Raw genomic sequence first — 21,167 nt, forward strand, 5'->3', positions numbered from 1 at the left:
CCTCCTGGCCCCCAAATCCACAGTCCTGAAGGCCAAGTTTGAGTAGCTGCCTCAGAAGAGCTCCCTGATAGAGGCTCCTTTATACCTTTCCATTAGCCCTACTGTGTGCTGGACTCAGAACCAGGAGTGGACTGAAGGCAAAGTGGCCAACCCAAGTAGCTCTGATAATACATGGTGCTGCTTACAGCGGGGCCCTACGGGCTTCCAGAGCTGGCCCTGCCCTGGTGGTGGTGGCTGGGCTCTTCTCACTGTGGATGAGGTTCTAGGGTTCTAGGATGGAAGCAGCTGAACTGGAAACCCATGGAAATCCGGGTGTAAAGGATGGAGCAGAGAACAGCCTTCTGCTCAGGGTGTCAGGCATCAGATTATGGGGTAGAAGCGAAGACTGGGAGGGCTCAGAAGTTAGCTCCGCCTTGGGTCCCTGCAGACTGGCTATGGCCTTTGCACATCCTCCTTGAGCACAGTGCTGGGGCAGAGCTGAGGCTAGTGGGGGCGACCAGGGAGGGTAGGGAAGAGCAATGATGGTAAAATATCCAAGAACCAAACTCCTGTCCTTGAAAATCTCCTAGTCTAGTTGGGGAGACCCCACAGCACATGGGGCAACCCAGTGGGACAGCAGCACACAGCCCTGGTGCAGCCCTGCCACCCAAGGAGGCAGTGATTAACTCCAGGGGATGAGAAAGATGACCTGCAAGATTAACCAGAGTTTTTCACGTAGACAAGAAGGACGGGGCCTTCATGTTCCCAGGAGGAAGGAACAGAATGTCCCACACACGCATGGAAGCAGCAGTGGGACTCAGCTGGCCACAGCAACTGCCCTGACAAGCTAGGACTGCCAGGCTAGGCCAGAGCAGGGGGGCAGTTGGACACGGGATAAGGGTCACACCCGCATTTAGGGCCTGGGCAGCCACTTCCTGATGGGTTTGGACTTGATTTTGACAACAGTGAAGGATTTGGGGATAAGGAAGGACCGAATTTGATCTGCGGCTGGAGGACTGGCTGAGTGTTCCTGGAGGCAGTGCCTGGCTCTGGGACCCCGGGTCCTGCAATACCCAGTGATGAGGGACTGGAAGGTCTCTGAGCCTGGGGAGAGCCATACACAGACAGGAGAGCTGGAGAGCTGCCCCTCAGGGCTGGAAGGTGCTGGCAGGCTGGGCAGTACGGCCACTGCTGGTGAACTTAGGGGAGCTGGGGCTCAAGGCCAAGTCCACCCAGGGTCATCGTGGGGCACCTTACAGTGGGCAAAACAGAAGGACAGCACTCCATCAAGAAGAGTGGGAATGAGTCAGAGGTCTGGACAAGGGGTCCGATGTGTCTATGGGGGCATCTTCTCCTCCCCAGCCCAGCTAGTGTACCCCACCCCCAGCTTTGCCTAAATTGGAGTTTGTTTTCTGGAACTTGCATTCAAACTGTCCCTCCTGAAATGGACATGACACAAGCCCCAAGCCCTGGAAACAAACTTGACCATCCTTGCGGCTGCCCCAGGAGCAAGGCTGGTGGGCTGGGCCCTGAAACCCTCTCCCTGGGGGGCTCCTGGTGAAACTGCTCTCAGGATGTGTGGAATGGTGACCAGTTCTGGCTGCTAACATCATGAAAGTGACCAACTCAATGCTTTTTACCTACAAACAACTTTTATTTGGATTTGGCTACTTGGTAAATATTGAACAGTAATCATCCCAGGCAATAAAATGAGGGATAAATGGTGGCTTTTCAAGATGGTTGGAAAGTGAGTGGTCAACAAAAATAAGCCAGAGTTTTCTCTTTGGTGGCTTTCTGTACCCGCCCCCTACACCCCCAGGAGCAGAAAAACATTGGTACAAAACTGTAAGCCCTAGAATTGGCTAAGACTAGTCCCTTTCACGTAATAATTTATTTCATTTCAAAACCATAGCAGACACATGCTGGGCCCTCCTTGCCTGGGGTCAGGAGACTCAGGATATAGACAACGGCTGGGGGCTGGTGCCCCTGCACCAATGAAGAGATGCCAGAGAGCACAGCTTTCTTTTGAAAAACATTTACTTTGAAATCAAACACCTCGATTTTATGCTTCTGTGTGCAGAATGCCAGCCTTTTCTTTGAGAATGGCCCCAAATCACAAATGCCTTTGCACATCCAGATGTGTGAACCGTTCACCGCATGAGGCCCTGGGCCCCACCCAGCTGGCACCACTCAAGGGAGTGCAGGGAGAGTGGGTGCAGGTGGAAGACCACAGAACATGGGACGGGGGGCAGGGGGTCCTTTCCAGCCTCCTGAGATGTCCCACATGTCAGGACAGAAGGCCACAGAAGAATCCTTGCATGGAACGTCCTGCCTCCTTCCTTGATGGTCATTTCTGAGCAAAAAGGTGGCTTCTGGTCCTTAGGAGGAGGGCTTCTGGAGGCCTGGTGCAGGTGTCCTGTAGCCCTGCAGTTTTCTGACAGGCCTGACTTCCGGAGAAGTGGAGAAGCAGGCCGCATCTCCCTCTCTCTCCTTCTCCCTCCCTCAGGTCTTACTGCATCACAATTTTGTAGAGTCAGTCACTTATTTTTCCCACAAATCTACCCTCAAAGTTGCTTTTATGAAAATTTTCTTTGGATCCCAAAACTGGGGAGGAAAGGGAAGGGGGTATGGGATGGGGGGGCAGTGTGGCTGGTCCCTGTCAGCTCCCCCAGGGAGAGGGAGAGACTGTTTGGACCACTGCTCCAAAGCAAAGGCAGAACCAGGCACCAGGAACCAGGTCTGTGGGTCTCTTCAGATCTGAAGGCATTGACAGCACCATTTTGATTTTCAAAGAACAAGACCGCATGTTCCCTTCAACCTGCCGTAGGGAACCTCACGGCTGAGTGAGAATCCCCAAACTGGGCGCGGCAATGGCAGATCTGGGATTCTCAAAGGTGGCAAGGGCTTCAGATCATTAGTTTTCCAACAGAGTGAGGTTCCCTGTTGGGGAGACATTACTTTTCCAGGCAAAGACCAAACCAAACCAACAAACAAGCAAACAAGCCCCCTCCCCAGCTTTTTCATATTCGCCATAATGAATGAAAATGTCCAAGCAGATAGGCCGGAGTGCGATCTCATCCCTCAGTCTGAGCGGCTGGTCTGTCCTTCCCATCCATGTCCTTGATCTTCTGTTTGTCATCCAGATGGCGAATGTTGAAAGCTACTTTCGGGAGCCGATAATCCAGGTGTCGAGGGGGCACGTCTCCCTGCAGCCGGGCTCCCTGCGCGTCAATGGTAGTAGATGCTGAAGGCGTGGAGGATGTAGAGCAGGGCGGTGATGAAGGCGAAGAACTGGAGGAAGACGGGAGGCTCCTGTGTTAGCATGGCCGGGGCCGCAGGCCGCCCCTCCGTCCCGGGGGCCCCCAGCGCTCGCAGCCTGGAAGGGCCACCTGTCCTGAGCCTGCCTCCCCTGCCTGCCCCATGCCGGCGCGGCGGCCACCGCTGGCCCGGCCACTCCACCCTCCTCGACACTCGCTGTCCCCGGGGGCCTGAGGCTCCGACTCTCCTGGGCACACGAGTCTCGGCATCTGCGAGCAGCAGGCTTGCTCCATCCCCGCCTGGGCCCTGTGTCTCTCACTGTCCCCTTGTCCCAGCGCTTCTGGACGCCGACCACTCCCCCACGTCCATCGGTAGCCCAGCACTCTGCGCTGAGCGCCTGCTCGGTCAGCTCCTTGTGAATGCTTGGAGGCCCCTCCAGCTCTCCGTGGTCCAGGCGGGACTCCTGAGCTTTCCTCCCTAGCCTCACGAGCTCAGGGGGTGCCATGACCCTCATCTCATCCCGCTGCCTGACGGAAACCAGCCTGATGCCTCCCTCCCCCACTGCCGTGTCCAAAGCCACCCCCAAACCCATCTGCGTGTACTGCCTGGCCATCTCCTGGTATGCCCTCTCCTTCCTCGTCTCCATCGCTGTCATCCCTCGCCCTCGCCAAGACTTCTCGTGGCCTTGACTTGCCCACTTCTGCTAATCTTCCCCTCTAATCTGTCCCAAGAAGAAGCTGTGATCTTGTTGCTCCCATCATGTAGTTGAAACTGTGTGAGGAGTCCCTGCTTCTCAGGGTAGAGGCCATTGCCCTTAACAGGCCTTCCAGGCCCGGATGACCATTCCAGCCTTGCTTTGCCCCACTGTCCGCTTACACCCTCTTCTTGTTCATTCATTCATTCAACGAATATCTTTCAAACACCTGCTATATTTCCAAAACAACAGGTGCTGTATCAGTGAACAAAACATTCAAAAATTCCTATTCTCACAGTGCTTACATTCTAGTGGCAGAAGCAGAAAATAAGCAAAATAAACCAGTAGAGTAGCAGGTTTAATGGGGATGAATGCCCAGGAGAAGATAAGCCAGAGAGAGTACAGGGCCTGCTCGGAAGGGGGAAGGGCAAGGCCTCCCCGAGAAGGTAGTCTGTGAGAAGTGAATAGAAGGAGGTGAGGGGTTTGCCTCCTGGAGAAATGGTGTCCCTGCCAGGAGGAGGTGAGAGCAGGTGTCGTGTGTTCAGGCAGCAGCATGGAGGTCAGCCTGGCTGGAGCATCTGAGCAGCAGGAGAGAGGCCAGAGGGTGCCAGGCCAGACCGTGGGAGGGCGGCGTGTGGGTATTGCTGGAGTTGGGATTTTAGGGGAGTTAAAATAGTTGGAGGAGGGGGGCACCTGGGTGGCTCAGTGGTTGAGCATCTGCCTTTGGCTCAGGTCGTGATCTTGGGGTCCTGGGATCGAGTCTCCCTCTGCCTGTGTCTCTGTCTCTCTCTGTGTGTCTCTCATGAATAAATAAATAAAATCTTTAAAAAAGTTGGAGGAGGAGGGAAAGGCAGCTGGAATACCTTGTGGCCATCCTAGTGCCTGACTGGCACCCCATTCTTACAATGGGGAATGGCACCTCACCCCGCAACCGTTCCTGCTGCCACCTGATCCTTGCAGGAACTCCCACGCTGACACAGGCCTTGACCTTTCCGGGCACAGTGACTGGTCGCTGTTGGGTTTATACCCAGTCTGGGTGTTAGATCCTTTCTGAGAAGTTTACAAAGTGGGAATAAGGGAGGTTAGACCACTACAGAAGAGGAAGCTGCTGGCTGTGAGCAAGCTGCCAACTGAAGGCGCCCTTCCACCGAGGGAGAAGTGAGGGGGCGCCTAGGAAGGCAGGCAGGCTGGCTGAGTCTCTGGTCCTACTGGACCTAAGGTCTTGGGGGTCCTGCTCTCCCTACGACTGGCTGGACCACCTGGCTCTGGATTCCATCAGCCAACAGCCCTGTGGACTTCTGTCACTGAAATAAAAGGACACTGGAAGAGTTTGGGCATGCTGAGGAATTCGGGTTCCTGTCCAAAGCAGTGGGGGCCATGGAAGAATTTTCAATAGGAGAGAGAGATGCGCTCCAATTCGTGAAGGCGATATACTGGGTCCACAAGTGAGCAAGGCTGAGGCGGGAAAAGCAGGAGATGAGAGATGACACCTGGACCTGTGCTTGGTACCCTTTGAGCTTGTGCCCGGCTGTTTACACGTGCACACACACACACGCACACACAGACACAGAGACATAGACACAGACATACAGACATACATAGCGACACACACACACAGACACATAGACACACACACATACACCGCACACACACCTCCTGTCCCTCAAGGCCTCTTCAGCCTGAGGCTCAGGGTCGCCCGGCCTGCAGGAGGCAGAGCTGAGCCTCCTGCGACGCGCTCCCCAGGGGCTCGGTGTTCTGTGCAGCACTCACCGAGGCCGCAGTGTTTATGAAGTAGTTCTTCAGGTCCTGGGTCTCAGACACGATGGTGGCGTGTGCTTGCAAGACAGCGGCACTCATGTACAGGATGCCAGTGGTGCCGTGGTACAGGCTGTCCTGCAAAGGCAGAGGGGGGGCACAGCCAGTGTCAGGTGGGTACTTCAGCAGGTGACACTTGCCTCTCTGACTAGACAGCTGGGAGGAGTGAGCAAAAGAGATAAGCCTGCTCCCCAGACTCCTGCTTTTTTTTCTGCAGTGTTTCTGAGGAACTATCGATACGTTGAACAATGATGGATTAATAAACGCCAACAATGATATCAATATGAGCCAACATTTGGCTGAGTGCTTATTCCATGTTAAGCCTTTTCTCAGGTAGCTCATGTAACCTTGTCAACTGTGACAAGGCACTACTTATCATCAGTACTATTCCATTCTATATACCCTTCAGTATCCCTCCAAAAAATATGCACACTTTCTTACATTATCATGCTTACATGAAGTTATTAACAATAATTCCTCGGTACCATCTAAGACCCAGGCCATATTCAGATTTACCCAGTTACACCTGAAATGGAAAGCTCAAATGAAAAGGAAACAGAGGCTCAAAGTTAAGGTTAGTGAACAAATAGCTGAGTCAGGATTTGAACCCAGGCCAGATTAACTCTGAGCCTATGCTCGTAACCATTAGCATTATACAGACCTGCAATGGGATGCCTGGGTGGCTCAGTGGTTGAGTGTCTGCCTTTGGCTCAGGGCATGTTCCTGGGGTCCTGGGATCAAGGTCGCATCAGGCTTCCTGCAGGAGACTGTCTCTGCCTACGTCTCCATCTGCCTGTGTCTCTGTGCCTCTCTCTGTGTCTCTCATAAATAAGTAAAATCTTTAAAAAAGTGGTAACCAATTCTGGAAGGAATGTCATCATAGGCAAATTGGCATTTTGCAACCCCTAATGAGATATGCAGTTCAGGCAAACTCATTAAGAGATGAAAAAAAGCGTTTGGGAAAAAGTTGATGGGGGCAAGCCTGTCACACTGGAAGAGGGGCCACCACCAGTCACCGTGTGTGATGTGACTGGAAACACTTAACGAAACGTTGTTGCCAGAAAGGTTAACCTATCTTCAATTCAGGGACTTGGAGGAGCAAGTCACATCACACCAGGAAGAAGCCAACAGACAAACCCAAAATGTCAGATCTTCTATAGGACAGCTGACTCTCCTTCTTCAAGGAGAAGGTCACTGGCAGGGAGAGCCATCCTATAGATTAAAGATACCCAAGAACCATAACTACCACGTGTAGCACATGGTGCCTATGAAGATCCCTATCAAACAGGCCAACTGTAAAAAGACATTTCAGGTGTAACTGGGTAAAGCTGAATATGGCCTGGGTCTTAGATGATACGTAGGAATTATTGATAATAACTTCAGATAAGCATGATAATGTAAGAAAGCGTGCATATCTTTTGGAGGCATCCTGAAGTGTGTAGAATGGAATGATATGATGTTTTGGGTTTGCTTTAAATTCCTTTAGGAGGGATCCCTGGGTGGCGCAGCGGTTTGGCGCCTGCCTTTGGCCCAGGGTGCGATCCTGGAGACCCGGGATCAAATCCCATGTCGGGCTCCCTGCATGGAGCCTGCTTCTCCCTCTGCCTGTGTCTCTGTCTCTCTCTCTGTGTGACTATCATGAATAAATAAATAAAATCTTAAAAAAAAATTCCTTTAGGAAAAAAAGGCTAAGTACAGCAAGTGTGGTGATATCTTACTAGTGCAGGAATCTGGGTTATGGTTACTTAAGGGTTCACAGGATGATGTTCCTTACTTTTGTGTATATTCCAAATTGTTTAATAACAGAAAAATTTTAAATGATTATCAAGATGATGTGACATGAAAACAATTTAATGACAATATTAATGAAAGAATTGACATCCAAAATTAATGGTTCAGTGTGATTATATGTACATTTTTACACAAGATTTGCAAGGAATATAGGAATCACAGTGGGATTGGGGTGATTTCCCTCCACCCACTATCATTTCCTTTAATGCTGCTCCAACAGTTTAACCATAAATAAAATTTAAAGGGAAATGAGTCAGGATGTGCTTGATATAGGATATGTATATTCCTAAAATGGAAGACAATGGGAGGGAATACAATGAAAAATTTACTGTGGCAGAGGAATGTTTTCATTATGGCTTAATAGTAAACACATTAAAGTAAAAAGTCTTGGTTCCAGAGTGGCCCAGTCCTGAAAAGGCCTCTGGTGCCTGGTCTCTTGTTCTCCCTCCCAGCCCAGAAGGCCCAGGATGGACATTAGGAGGTGCCCAGGGGCCTGGGTCACTCCCTCTGGTTCTTACCAGGACTCGCCAGGACTGGTATCTTTTATAAAATCCAAACAAGTAAGACAACAGGAACATCAGGAGATGAGAAATGAGGTGAGTGAGACATACAGCACCCATCCTTGCAGTAATGGGTTCGCTACGTGGGTGGCAGCTACCAGGATCCAGACCCAGCACCCAAATATCTGTAAGAAAAAAAACAAAAGAAGAGCCATCATTTGCTTGTGGAGGGTATACTTTCCTTTGCAGGGCATCTCTTCTCCTCTGTCTAGTTAAAAGCTCTTCAGGTGAAGTTAGGTGTGAACCAAGAGGGAAATAGAGAAGGAAGACTGGCCTTGGGGAAGAGTGGATTTTTTTTTTTTTTTTTTTAGAAAATTCAAGTGGTTAACACAGAGGTCACTGATAGAAGGACTTGGGTAATTTGGCCTATGGATTATGTCTTCTTGGCACAAATCATGTTGGCATACAAAATTTTTAAAAACATTTCTGAATAAGTTGCCAGTATTTAAAATAGGATATTTCATGTGAAAAATTCAGATTGCAGACATTTCTTGAGAAATCCATAGTACTAGTGAGCACACTCCCAGGCCAGAGTAGGTTGAAATGAGATGTGACCATTTCTTTAAAAAGGACCTAGAGTTCTCAGTGGACCACCTCTTCTTTACCGCCCACCCCCCGCCCCACCCATTGTGTGGCATGTTTTCTGTTGCTCACTCTCACTATGGAATAGTATTTCCTTTCCTCGGCTCCCTTTACCCACTCACAGTGCCTGCCTGGCCCTGTGGGCATTTGGTTTGGGCCCCTGGGTGATAGTATCTGACACTCTTGTGGTCAGATACCAGTTGGGCAATACCATTCCAGTTTAATCACTTCTTTGCTCTGTCCAGCCTTTTATTATCCCCTTGGTGGAGAAACCAAAACTTTTCCCAGTTCTCTCTGGGCTCTGCCTTTGTTTGCTTTTGTGCTGGATTTATACCCATGTTGGTCAGCCCAGGGAAAGAACTAAATGTCCACCAGATAGCATGATCAGTTAGAGGCCTGAGGGAGAGGGTCAACATGAGAGCACCAAGTGGTTTTGCTGTTGATTTGTCTCAGACTTTCTCTACTCCTCTACTTTCTGGGATCTCCTTAGGATGTCCTCATGAGCCTCCTTGGTTTTCTCTCTCCTCACTCCTGTTAAATCTATGCTTCTTCTTCTTCTTTTCTTCTTCTTTTTTTAATTTTTATTTATTTATGATAGTCACAGAGAGAGAGAGAGAGAGAGAGGCAGAGACACAGGCAGAGGGAGAAGCAGGCTCCATGCACCGGGAGCCCGATGTGGGATTCGATCCTGGGTCTCCAGAATCACGCCCTAGGCCAAAGGCAGGCGCCAAACCGCTGCGCCACCTAGGGATCCCTTCTTTTCTTCTTTTTAATCTATGCTTCTAAGTGCCATATAGGCTGACCTTCAGTCCCATATATACAGTTGCTCACTGTATGTCTCTATTCAGATGTGCCATTGCAAGGGCCAACCTTGTGCTTGTAGAACCCTGAGAGTGAGTGCCTTATTAAATCTTGCACCTCGAGCACCTCATTTGCCCCACCCCAGTCCTGGATTTGCTCCCTCAAGCTCCTCAAATCCAACAGATACAAAATTAGAACTCATTGCTACTCCTCAATACCCTCAGAAACTCTTCTCCTCAGGACTTTCCGAGAATGGCCCTTCTGAGGGAGAGAGTGATGGGATTGGGAATGAGTGTACTGAGACCTCCAAAGATAGTCATAATGTTCTGTTTCTTACATGGCATCATTGGTAATTTTTTCTTTTATAAAGCAATAAAATCATTTTGAATAAAAAAAGAGAGAATGTGTTGGATTAATAGACCACCACTGGAGATTTGTAGTGATGGAGAGAGAGAGCCAAGGATGGCTCCCAGGTTTGTGGTGTGGAGGAATCACACTACCAGATTTTACTTATTTATTTATTTATTTATTTATTTATTTATTTATTTATTTAAAGATTTTATTTATTTATTCATGAGAGAGAGAGAGAGAGAGGCAGAGACACAGGCAGAGGGAGAAGCAGGCTCCACGCAGGGAGCCCAACATGGGACTCAATCCCCGGTCTCCAGGATCAGGCCCTGGGCTGAAGGTGGCACTAAACCGCTGAGCTACCTGGGCTGCCCACACTACCAGATTTTAAAACTTTCTGTAAAGCTACGGTAATCAAAAGAGTTGTCAATGCAGATGGCTCATATTTCTGCCCATTCTCAGGAGATAGCTCATCCTCTTCCCTAATTCTGTTGCCTTCCACACAGATTTTAGCTGCAGACTGTCAATATGTAGAATATCTATCTGTTGGGATTTTGTGTTAGATCTATAGATCAGTTTGGGGGAGAACTGACATCTTTCTGAGTTTTCCAATCCATGAACATGGTATACTTTTCCAATTATTGAAAAGTTCTTTGACTTCTTTTACCAATATTTTGTAATTTTTAGCATACAGATACTACACACACATCCTATATTTATGCCTAACTATTTTATTTTGGGAGCTATTGTAAATAGTATTGCTTTTTACAAATGTCATTTCCCAATTGTTCAATGCCAGTAGATAGAAACATGATCTATTGTTTTGTGTGTTAACATGGTATCCTGCACTTGGTAAACTCATTAGTGCAAGAAGAGTTTTTTTTTTCTTTTGTCCTTTGGTATATTCCTTGGGAATTTCTATATATCTCATTAGATTTTAATTTTTTTATGATTATAGATAACAATGAGCTTACTTTCACATATTTCATCCTCTGTAAAATTAAAAAAATTATTGGTTACAAATTTCTTGTCTTTTTCTTTTTGATTCAGAGTAATTCTAATAGTGTGGATCTCACTGAATATTATAACATTGCAAATATATTTCCCCAGTATGTTTCTCACACATTTTATGATGCCTTTTGATGAAATGAGTTCTTAATTTCAGTGTAACTGAATATGTTTATCTCTTCCTTTACAGACTGTGATTTTTGATCAAGTTTAAGAAACCTTTCCCTACTTTGAGTCATGAAGATATTCTTGTATTTCAGATACTTCTTCTGGGATCACTTTCTTCCTTCCTGCAGTACAATCATTACTAGTTTCTTTAGGAAAGGGCAGTTGGTAGTAGCCAGTTTGATTTGTCAGAAAATGTTATTTTTCCCCTGATAATTATTTCCTTTCAGCACTTCTATTTTCCCACTGTGTTCTACATCTTCCTATATTATTCCATTATATTCCAGCTGCTATTGTTGCTGCTGAGAGGAGAGCTGTCTGTTGCACTGCTGGTCTTCTGTAGGAATCTGTCTTTGGAGTCTTTGGGAGTCTTCTTTCTGCCTTTGGTGCTTTGCAATTTGGGCAATAGTTATACAATGTGTTGAAGTATGGGTGTCTTTGTATTAAATTTGCATGGTATTAATTTCATATTCAATATCTGATAATTCCATTTTCTCAGTCTTGGTGCTTGATTGTGCAGCTTGTGGATTCTGTTAACTTTCATTCCTGCTCACTTTTTTCTTCCTATGTTTGGTAAATTTTGGTTGTCAATGACGTGAGAGTAGGTCATTTCTGAATGATGCAATTAGAGAACTTCCAGACTAAACAACTTCATGTAACATCTGTCTAGTTTAGCTGAAAGATATGCAACTGTCAGTTCTGATTTTCATAACATATCCCTGGCTTTATGAGACTGGCAGTTCTCGTCTTACAAATAAACAATACATAGACATAAATATGTCAACCATCCATTATGAGGCTTCCACTGCTATTATTCTGGAGAAGAAGAGTACTTTTGAAATTATAGAGATTTCATGGGCTCTTAAGAAAAGGAACAGGAGGTGAGAAGCCAAAGTAGACTAAGAGGGTGACCATAAAGCTCTTGCTGGACTGGACAACACCTCCAGACACCTCTCGAAGCTTGGCCTTCACTTAAAGCACCAGCTCTGGGAGTACATTTCCTCAGACTTTTTTTTTTTTTTTTTGAGAGAGAGAGAGCATGAGCTGGGACCAGGTGGCAGGGGCAGAGGGAGAGTGAGAGAGAGACAGAGAACCTTAAGTAGGTTCCATGCTCAGTGTGGAGCTCAACACGGGGCTCAATCTCACAACCCTGAGATCATGACCTGAGCTGAAATTAAAGTTGGATGCTTAACAAACTGAGGCACTCAGGTGTCCTCACATTTCCCCAGATCTTAATAATCAGTGTCCCCATGAATTTTGGAAATCTTGGGTTGGGTCTGGGGCTGCCTGTGAGTGAGTTGGCTAGCTTATCCCAAAGAGGGGTTGTTGAGGGACAGAAGCCATTGTCCCCCCTGAACTGGGCTCTTGCATGTTAATCTCAGTGACAGGGGCTGCTGGTGCTTTTGGGCACCTGCCAAGCATCCTCCTCATCAACACTTGGGACATGCATAGAAATGCTTGCATACTGTCAACACCCAAACAATGCTAGCTAGTAGTGGGAATTATTTTGGGATTTAGTGACTGCACCGGAATTTGTAAAATCCTAGACTCACATTAGACCTCTGAGGGCAGAGAATGCTCTGTGCTGTTCTCTGCTATATTCATGGTTCCTAGCATAGGGCCTAAAACAAAATGGGTGGGGATGGAATCAAAGAACATTCTTTAGAGTGAATCAATGATGACATGACTACCACCTCAGTTTATGAAATGTATCCACTCAGATGGCCTCATTTAGTCTCTGTGGCAATTCTAACTCCCTTGAGCTTTCTGAGACCAGAGAGCTGACATTTGATTCCTGCCACTGATTATTGCCAGTTCACCTCTGCTAGACCTGGGGGTGTGTCAGGGTGCCTCAGCACCACTGTGCCTGTCAGTGCCTGCAGAGAGGTCTGCTCCTGCCTCCCCTCCTGCCATCAGAGACTGCCCCTGGGCAGACATTGCCAAATGCACATTATTTATGTGTCAGCATTAAATTCTCACCACACTGTGATGTGGTGCCATATTGGAGAGGCCTGAGCCTGAGGTCACATGGAACGTGGAGTAGGACAGCTCTGGATCTCTTCTCACAACAGAGTTCACCTCTGAGGGCAGGGGCCTCTGAGCATTTGGGTAGCTACTCAAATTGCTTAGAATCTTCTGAAATGGCTTTAGTGTTGCATAATCAATGTGACGCAGAGGAATGTTATTTTTTATTTCCACACCCTCTACCTTCTGGACAGAAGAAGGGACCAGGGCCAAGGACAAACTCCAGGTGAATTTAAACTTAGTATTTGTTAGCTCATTTCTGCCCCAAACAGTCTAGGTTGGATTCCTTATAGGTTAGGCAGTTTCAAGTAGTTGTCTTTACTTTCTTTTTTAACTTATATTTAGCTTTCCATATTTTCTTGGCAGGTTAAACTGCTCTCTTATTTTAACCTTCAGTTTGTATTTCCCAAGAGCAGGAGATATTTTTAGATGTTTGGGGCTGGCCCTCAAAGTGGAAGAATATGTTATTATAGTAATATATTGTGATTAAGTGTATTCCAAGTACAACTTTGTTCAGAATCTGTTTCTCATGAACAAACACAGATTAGTCATCTATACATTCTCTAAAGGCTGAGCCAAAATTTGAAGGGATCTCTTAAGGTAGGTTGGAGCTTAACAGTAAGTTTGGACACTTATTCTTCCCTGGAACATGGAGAATAGGTCCTTCACATGTAGACAGCTGGTTAAAGCACTAGAATATAATAAGAGAGTAGCAGCACCGAGATTGCACCCTGGGAGAAATGTTGATTCCAGGGCTGGGGAGGAAAAGTAGGGCCTGAGCATCTTATCAGATCAGGAGTGAGAAAACTTTCAACGGCATCTGGGGTTAGGTCAGGAGGTTTCAGAAAGCTCTTGCTGACCAAAGATGAGACAATTTGAGCTTCAAATAAGGATAACACCGGGATCCCAGGGTGGCGCAGCAGTTTGGCGCCTGCCTTTGGCCCAGGGCGCGATCCTGGAGACCCGGGATCGAATCCCATGTCGGGCTCCCGGTGCATGGAGCCTGCTTCTCCCTCTGCCTCTCTCTCTCTCTCTCTCTCTCTCTCTCTGTGACTATCATAAATAAATAAAAATTAAAAAAAATAAGGATAACACCTGTGGATTGAAATATATCAACTAGGTTGAAGTCCATGAGTTTATTTTTTTTATTTATTTTTTTTTATTTATTTTTTTAGTCCATGAGTTTAAAATGATACTTTAAGCCCTTTTTGGGATCACTTTTGGGTAAGGATGTTTATTATTTTGGAAGGCAGCCATGCTCATTATATCACCAATGCTTATTATTTTGAAAACTGCTTAAGAAGGAAAAGAATCAACAAAATATATGGTGTAGGGGTAAGGAGATTTCTAAAATACATGGATATCTGTGCTCTGAGTCCTGTTACTCCTGGGGTCTTTGAGAAATCCCCAGTGTCTGGATCCTCCCCCAGAGGTTCTGACCAAGCCAGTGAGAGAGGCTGCATTGTTACACATTCCCCAGATGGTGCAGTTAGAACTGAGAACCCCTGGAACCTGTCTCTCTGTTTCCCATCTTACCCACCCATTTATGTGGCTGGGGATGCAGCATTGTTCCTCCTGGGTTCCAATTCCAGCTTTGCCTGCTGGGCAGGTTATTTGACTCATCTGTACCTCCAAGCCCCTGTCCATCAAACAGAGGAGGTTGCGATTGCCTCTTTCATTTGGTTCTGGTGAGAACTAGCTAAGCCTTCCTGGCACACAGTGAGTCTGGGGTAACCATGTTAGCCATGTTAGCCATAACCATTCAGAGTGGTGCAGAAGACAAGAGAGAAAGTTCCCCCAGAAAGACCCAGAGGAAGGAATGTCCCAGTCCTGTCTTCCTGAGGGAGGAGAAGTTCACTTCTGGGAGAGCTGGTAGACCAATCAACCAGGGTGAGTGAGAGAACATTTAGGGGGCACAGATGCCCTCTTAGGAGTTGATGAAAGTTTTGGCCACCCTAGAAAGATGTACCTATGTACACGCACAATTTTTATCTACAGACCTGGGGACTCACAGACCGTCAAAGCCCACCTACAGCTCCAGGGTGAAATCCAGTGCCATCTCCAGTTTAAGTAACAGTGCCATAGATTGCTGTATTATTTTGACAATATCAGTCATAGCATTAAATGCACATATTGTTTGATCCAACAATTTCACTTTTTTGGACTCTGTCCTATAAATAATGCACAGGAACAAAATGATGGATGTACAAGGCTGTTTAGTGGAGCCTTGTTGTTTCCAGAAAAGATAAGATACATCCTAAAAGTTCGTTCAGAAAGGACCAGTCAAAGAAATTATGTCTGCACAGTGGAACACTCAGCAGCCTTCAAAAAGAATGAACAAATTGTTGTATACCAAAGGGAATAAGCTCTAGGGCCAATATAAGGCACAGACTTGCATGCCCAGTGCACTGTGATTTATTTTTTCTTTAAAGATTTTATTTATTTATTCATTAGATCACACACAGAGAGAGAGAGAGAGGCAGAGACACAGGCAGAGGGAGAAGCAGGCTCCACGCAGGGAGCCCGATGTGGGACTCGATCCAGGGTCTCCAGGATCAGGCCCTGGGCTGAAGGTGGTACTAAACTGCTAAGCCACCGGGGCTGCCCCTGCACTGTGATTTATGTAGAAAAAGGAAAAAATGTATGTGCATGTGTATGTGCATTTGTTTACAGATGCACAGAAAATTTCTGGAATGAGACCCAATAAACCAATCATGCCACGGATTCCCAGGAGAACCGCTTGACAGGGTTCTGAATGTTTAAACCAATTAGAAAAAAACCATTATTTACATTTACAAAGAAAGAAAGAACATGCTATCCTGGATGATGGAGGCGGACTTCAAAGGTCAAGATTTTGAGTGGGAGAGACAGGAAAATCACCTATTCTCTTGGGAACATGAGTCTGTTCACCTGGATAGTGCAGCTGGGAGCTGAGGCCTCAGGTGTGTAGGGCAGGTGAGTGTCATGCACCTAGAGGTTCTGAAAAAAGGCACTGCCCTAGGGATAACCCCATATGAAAGGTTAGAGAGTCAAATGGATGCTCAGACTCAGATCTGCATGGCTCAGTCTCTGGGCTGTGGCAAGAAGGTGTGGGCTAGGGAGGGGCAGTCAGGGGCTGAGAGCGAGGGAGGAGCACTAGGGCGATACCCCCGTGGCAGGTTTTTCTGCATAGCTGGGTAGTATCTCAGCATGGTGGGGCTCACCACCAGCACTGCCGCCTTCTCCTTTTTATGGAACTTGGGGGAATGCAGGCTCTACACAAAGCCTCAGAAACTTCAGGCTGGAAGGGAGAGGCCCAAATCAAGACAGTGAGACCCAGGAGGTCAGCGATGCCAAGCGATGTTCTGGCGGGAATCAAGTCTCCCTGAAGACCCCCTGAAGATGAAGTAATCCATAGTTCCTCACATTCAGACACCCTTGGGCCTATGAGGTTTAAGTCCAGGGTCTCTAAGTCATCGTATAGCTCTCTTTTATTTTAATTAATTAATTAATTAATTAATTAATTTTTAAAAAGATTTTATCCATTTATTCATGAGAGACACACACAGAGAGAGAGAGAGACAGGCAGAGACACAAACAGAGGGAGGAGCAGGCTCCATGCAGGGAGCCCGATGTGGGACTCGATCCCAGGACTCCAGGATCATGCCCTGAGCTGAAGGCAGATGCTCAACTGCTGAGCCACCCAGGCATCCCTCATGTACCCCTCTTTTAGAAAATTGTATAAAACACACAGAACAAAATTTACCACCTTAATCATTTTTAAGTGTACAGCTCAGTGGCATTAAGTGCATTCATAGTGTTGTGCAGCCATCACCATCGTTCACTTTTCATCTTGCAAAACTGAAAACTCTGTACCCATTGCACACTAATTCGCCATGTCTTCCCTTCCCCTAGTCCCTGTCTATTTATTTATTTATTTATTTATTTATTATTTATTTACTTACTTATTTATATTTTTAAAAGTAGGCTCCATACCCGGTGTGGAGCCCAAAGCAGAGCTTGATCTTACAACCCTGAGATCAAGACCTGAGCTGATAACAAGAGTCAGATGCTTAACTGACAGCCTCTTAGGTGCCCCACTGTCCCAATATTTTGTCTCTATGAATTTGATTATTCTAAGTACATTATGTGAGTGGAACCATATAAGATTTGTCTTTTTTGAGGCTGGCTCATTTCACCGAACATAATATCCAAGGTTCATCTATGTTGTGACCTGTGTCAGACTTTCCTTTCTTTTTAAAAACTGAATAATATTCCATTATGTGAATATACTGTATATATTTTGCTTATCCATTCATCCCTTGATGGACACTTGGGCTGCTGCTTACACTTTTTGGCTGTTATGCATAAGTGCTACCATGAACATGAATGTACAACTATCTGTTTGATGCTTATCTTTGAAGAGGGAAAAATAAGACAAAACCCATCCTAGGACTGTGCTTTGGACCCCATAATTCTGGTGCAAAATCCTCCTTCAAACAGATACATTCCCATAATTGTGCCACTGTGACTGGAGCAGGTGTCCTTTGAGAGTTTGATGCTGTTAATTTAAAACGCCTCAACTCCATAGTGATTTTAATAACTCAAACTAAAATCGCACAGCAGGAAGTAGAGCTGTTACTGTTTTTCAACTCGAAGATTCTAAGTTAATTATCAAAATAGTCATAATAGTAAAGGAATTTTTTTGTTATGTTACCTTCCCTCCTAAGCTTGGTACTTATGCATATATATTTTCCATAAAATTGTAGATCATGATGCACATACATTTTGTATTCTTACTTTTTATATTTTATATTTTGCTACACAACTTCACAATAAAATTGATTCTTGTTACTCAAGATAGTTCTATGAAGTTGGCCTGAACACTGAATCAGTGAACACTGAACCATTGCTCCCAGGGGAAATAGGAGTTAGGTTCCTGCAAACCTCTGGTCACCATATTTTCATCAACTGATCAACATATACCTTTATTTTAGATGCATTTCTGTTTAAAGACATCTTATGCAATATATACTGTTGATCCACTAATGCTTAACTCCTGGCCAATAGCACTATAAACTTACTGAACAGGTATTGTCTATGAAAAGCAAATCACGGCCTTCTTACGCTTAAACACTAGATTGTACTTTAGCACTAATTTAGGGGTGATTTTAAATAGCAAAATCACCAACAAAAAGCACAAAAAATATGAAAGACATGGCACCAAACAGACTTTGAAAAGGACACTTGTTTACAGTGTGAGAGCTGAAACAAGAAGGGAGATTATCATCTTGTTTAGCTTCAGGTGGGAACATGCACGTCGACAGCTCAAACTTTTTGCTGTTCTGCACATGCTAATGAATGACCATGAAAGCGCTGTATTGATTTGCAGGTTGCAAATAAATTTTAGTGAATAGGTAAATTTGCAAATAGAGAATCTGTGAGTAATGAGGATTGACTGTACTTTTTTATTTTTTTAGACAGATAGAGAGCACAAATAGGAGGGCAGAAAGAGAGGGAGAGAGAATCTCAAGCAGACTTCCTGCTGAGTGCAGAGCCTGACCAGGGGTTTGATCCCAGCAGCTCAAGATCATAACCTGAGCTGAAGAGTTGGCACTTAGCCAACTAAGCTACCCAGGTGCTCCAACGATTGATTTTACCTTCTTTCATTTTTTAAAAAGATTTTATTTATTTATTTGAGAGAAGGAGAGAGCACAAGCAGAGTTAGGAACAGAGGGAGAAGGAGAGGGAGAAGCAGCCTTCTCACTGAGCAGGGAGCCCGACACAGAGCTTGATCCCAGAACCCCAAGATCACGACCTGAAACCAAGAGTCAGATGCTTAACCAACTGAGCCACCCAGGCACTCCAAGGATTGACTGTACTTTCAAAGCCACAATTACATTCCATCAAGTCAGTAAATGTCATTTACCCCTTTAGGCCCTTGTGCAAGTTTGTTGGCTCTCTCCAGCTTTCCCTGTCATAGATAATGCCCCAATAAATAATGCTGCAGAGATGGTTGTCTCCATTCAAATTGTTTCCTTAAATTCCCCAAATGGGCTTATTGGTAGGAGGTATCGGCAGGAAGGGGATGTAGTTGGTGACTTTCCGACATTCAATAGGCTCATTGCATGCCCTGGCTGGGACAGTTGTGTGACCGTGTCCAGCCCTTTCAGGGGGAAGCTTTTAGGGGACCCCTAGGAAGGGGTCCCTTATGCCTAAGGAGACCCAGATGAGACAGTCCCTGTTCTTGCTCTGGCCATTGCTGTGCCTGGTATTAGGCCTGGAGCTATGAAATGGAAGAGGAGAGAGGTGGAGAGAAAAAGCCAAGGCCCTGGGGACACAGCAATGCTGCCAAAGAATCAACACAGAGGTACAGTTGATGGGCTGTGGACTTCCCAGCATGTGGCCATAGTCTACTTTCTTTCCTTTCAAGCCAGTCTGAGCCCACGACAGCTCTTGTCACAGCACTGCTGAGGACCACCTGGGGTGCCTGGGACCTGGGACCTCAATCCCTCTTAGAATACCCTGCCAGTTTCCAGTGCCCCTCAGACCACACTCAGGCCACAGCCTGCCTCGCCCTCTCCACTCTGGGCCAGTCTCCCTGAGCCTCCGTCAGTGCCCCTAGCCCTGGGGCTTCCCAGTGTGGGTTGAGATTCATTCGTGGGTGGTGAAATCTATTTAGTTTGTCACCAACAGTATTAAAAGATTAAGTAGACTAGATTAGCAAACCGGAGTACATTGCCCATGGGAAACAGAAACAGTGGCCTGAATCTGTTGTTTCATCTCTCTCTCTCTCTCTCTCTCTCTCACACACACACACACACACACACGTGTACCAGGTTGCCAGGAAAATTTCTCTTTTCTGTGGGTCACAGTTGGTGTGTGGAGACCTTTGCTCTAGAATGCCTGCCTTCCTCCAGCCAGGGGCCTCTTCCTGTGCTGGTGTGCACCCCTGTCCCTGTCCCTTCCTCCACAGGGCTGTCCCTTGGGGCAGAAACACTCCCAGTGGTAGACCACAACATGCCTGTGGGATCTGGGGGCCACACTGGGGCCTGCGTGGGCAGTGGGCAGCGTGAGCCTGGGTGAAGAAGGGCACAGAAATGCTGCTGATGGGACAGGTGGGGGGCTCCTGGAGCATCCCATACTTGCAGTGAGTGGAACTCAGTGTGGACGGGCCAGGGCCCATGCCTCTGGGGGGTGCTGGCCTTCTCTAGGGCGCTCAGGGAGCCAGGTGCCCCAGCTGTGGCCCTTCGTGTGGCCACCTCGGAGACCCAGCGCCCACATGGGTGCTGACTCCAGCCCACAGGGCAGCTCCCATGCCTGCGTCTGGCGCCTGGCAGCCTGTGAAGCTTCTGAACAAGAATCCTTACTTAGCTCCTTCTTACAGGGGAGGAAACCGGTTCTGAGAGGCCAAGTGCTTTACCCAAGGTTACCCACGGGAGGGTGCCAGGCCCGGCCTGGAAGCCCGTCCTCGCACACAACCAGCATTGTATGGAAGTCCTACGCGCCGTCATTTAACCTAGGACACTTCCAAACACTGAGTCACCACATCCTGATTCAGGGTGAGAGTTTTCTCTGTGGCTTTAAGGTTAGCAGGAAATGGTGGCCCAGGCCCCTGGCCTCCGGTGAGGGCCCGCGTCGTCCGTGCCGTATCCGTATCCGCTCGGCCCCAGGAACAATGGTGCTGGCCAGGGCTCCCTCCACCGCCGCGCCCGGCCGGCAGAACGAGTCCTATAAGGAGCCCTTGGTGCCCATAAGTGCTCCCGGGACCGGGCTGGCCGCAGGCCAGGGAAAATCTGTGCCTACCTTGGGGTGTGTGCTCGGGAGGGGCAGGATGCCACAGCCCGGGAGGGGCGGTGAGTCAGCTGGGCCTCCCTTGCCTTCCTCGCCCCCCTGGCTTCCTCCCGCAGGACCGCGCCCGCCCATTCAGACCTGGGCACCCCCACTGACCCGGCTTTTTTTACTGACTGAGCAGTGCAGGTTTATAGAAAAGAGGATAATAAAAACAGTCTTATCCATCCAAAGTCTAAAGAGCTTTCCCTTCTTGTCTCTTACCGAGAAAACCAACCAAATAAAAAACAAAGACTTTTTAAGGCAGAAATTTTTCTACTTATTTTTTTATTTTATTATTATTTTTTACCTTTTTTTTTTTTTGAAACTTG

At 47.0% G+C, this 21,167-nt stretch overlaps 1 protein-coding gene across 1 annotated transcript in view; it reads right to left on the minus strand.

Moving 5' to 3' along the window:
* Positions 1-1,609: 1,609 nt before the first annotated feature.
* MALL (mal, T cell differentiation protein like) overlaps positions 1,610-21,167 on the minus strand; it is a 35,105-nt gene continuing 15,547 nt past the window's right edge. Inside the window, 4 exon segments of the mRNA XM_049095725.1 lie at positions 1,610-3,270; positions 5,702-5,824; positions 8,056-8,120; positions 8,123-8,222. Of these exon segments, the coding sequence (XP_048951682.1) occupies positions 3,208-3,270; positions 5,702-5,824; positions 8,056-8,120; positions 8,123-8,222 (351 nt within the window). The 3' untranslated portion in view covers positions 1,610-3,207.

The sequence above is a fragment of the Canis lupus genome, chromosome 17 (assembly GCF_003254725.2).
Source record: "Canis lupus dingo isolate Sandy chromosome 17, ASM325472v2, whole genome shotgun sequence".
Lineage (NCBI taxonomy): Eukaryota > Metazoa > Chordata > Mammalia > Carnivora > Canidae > Canis > Canis lupus.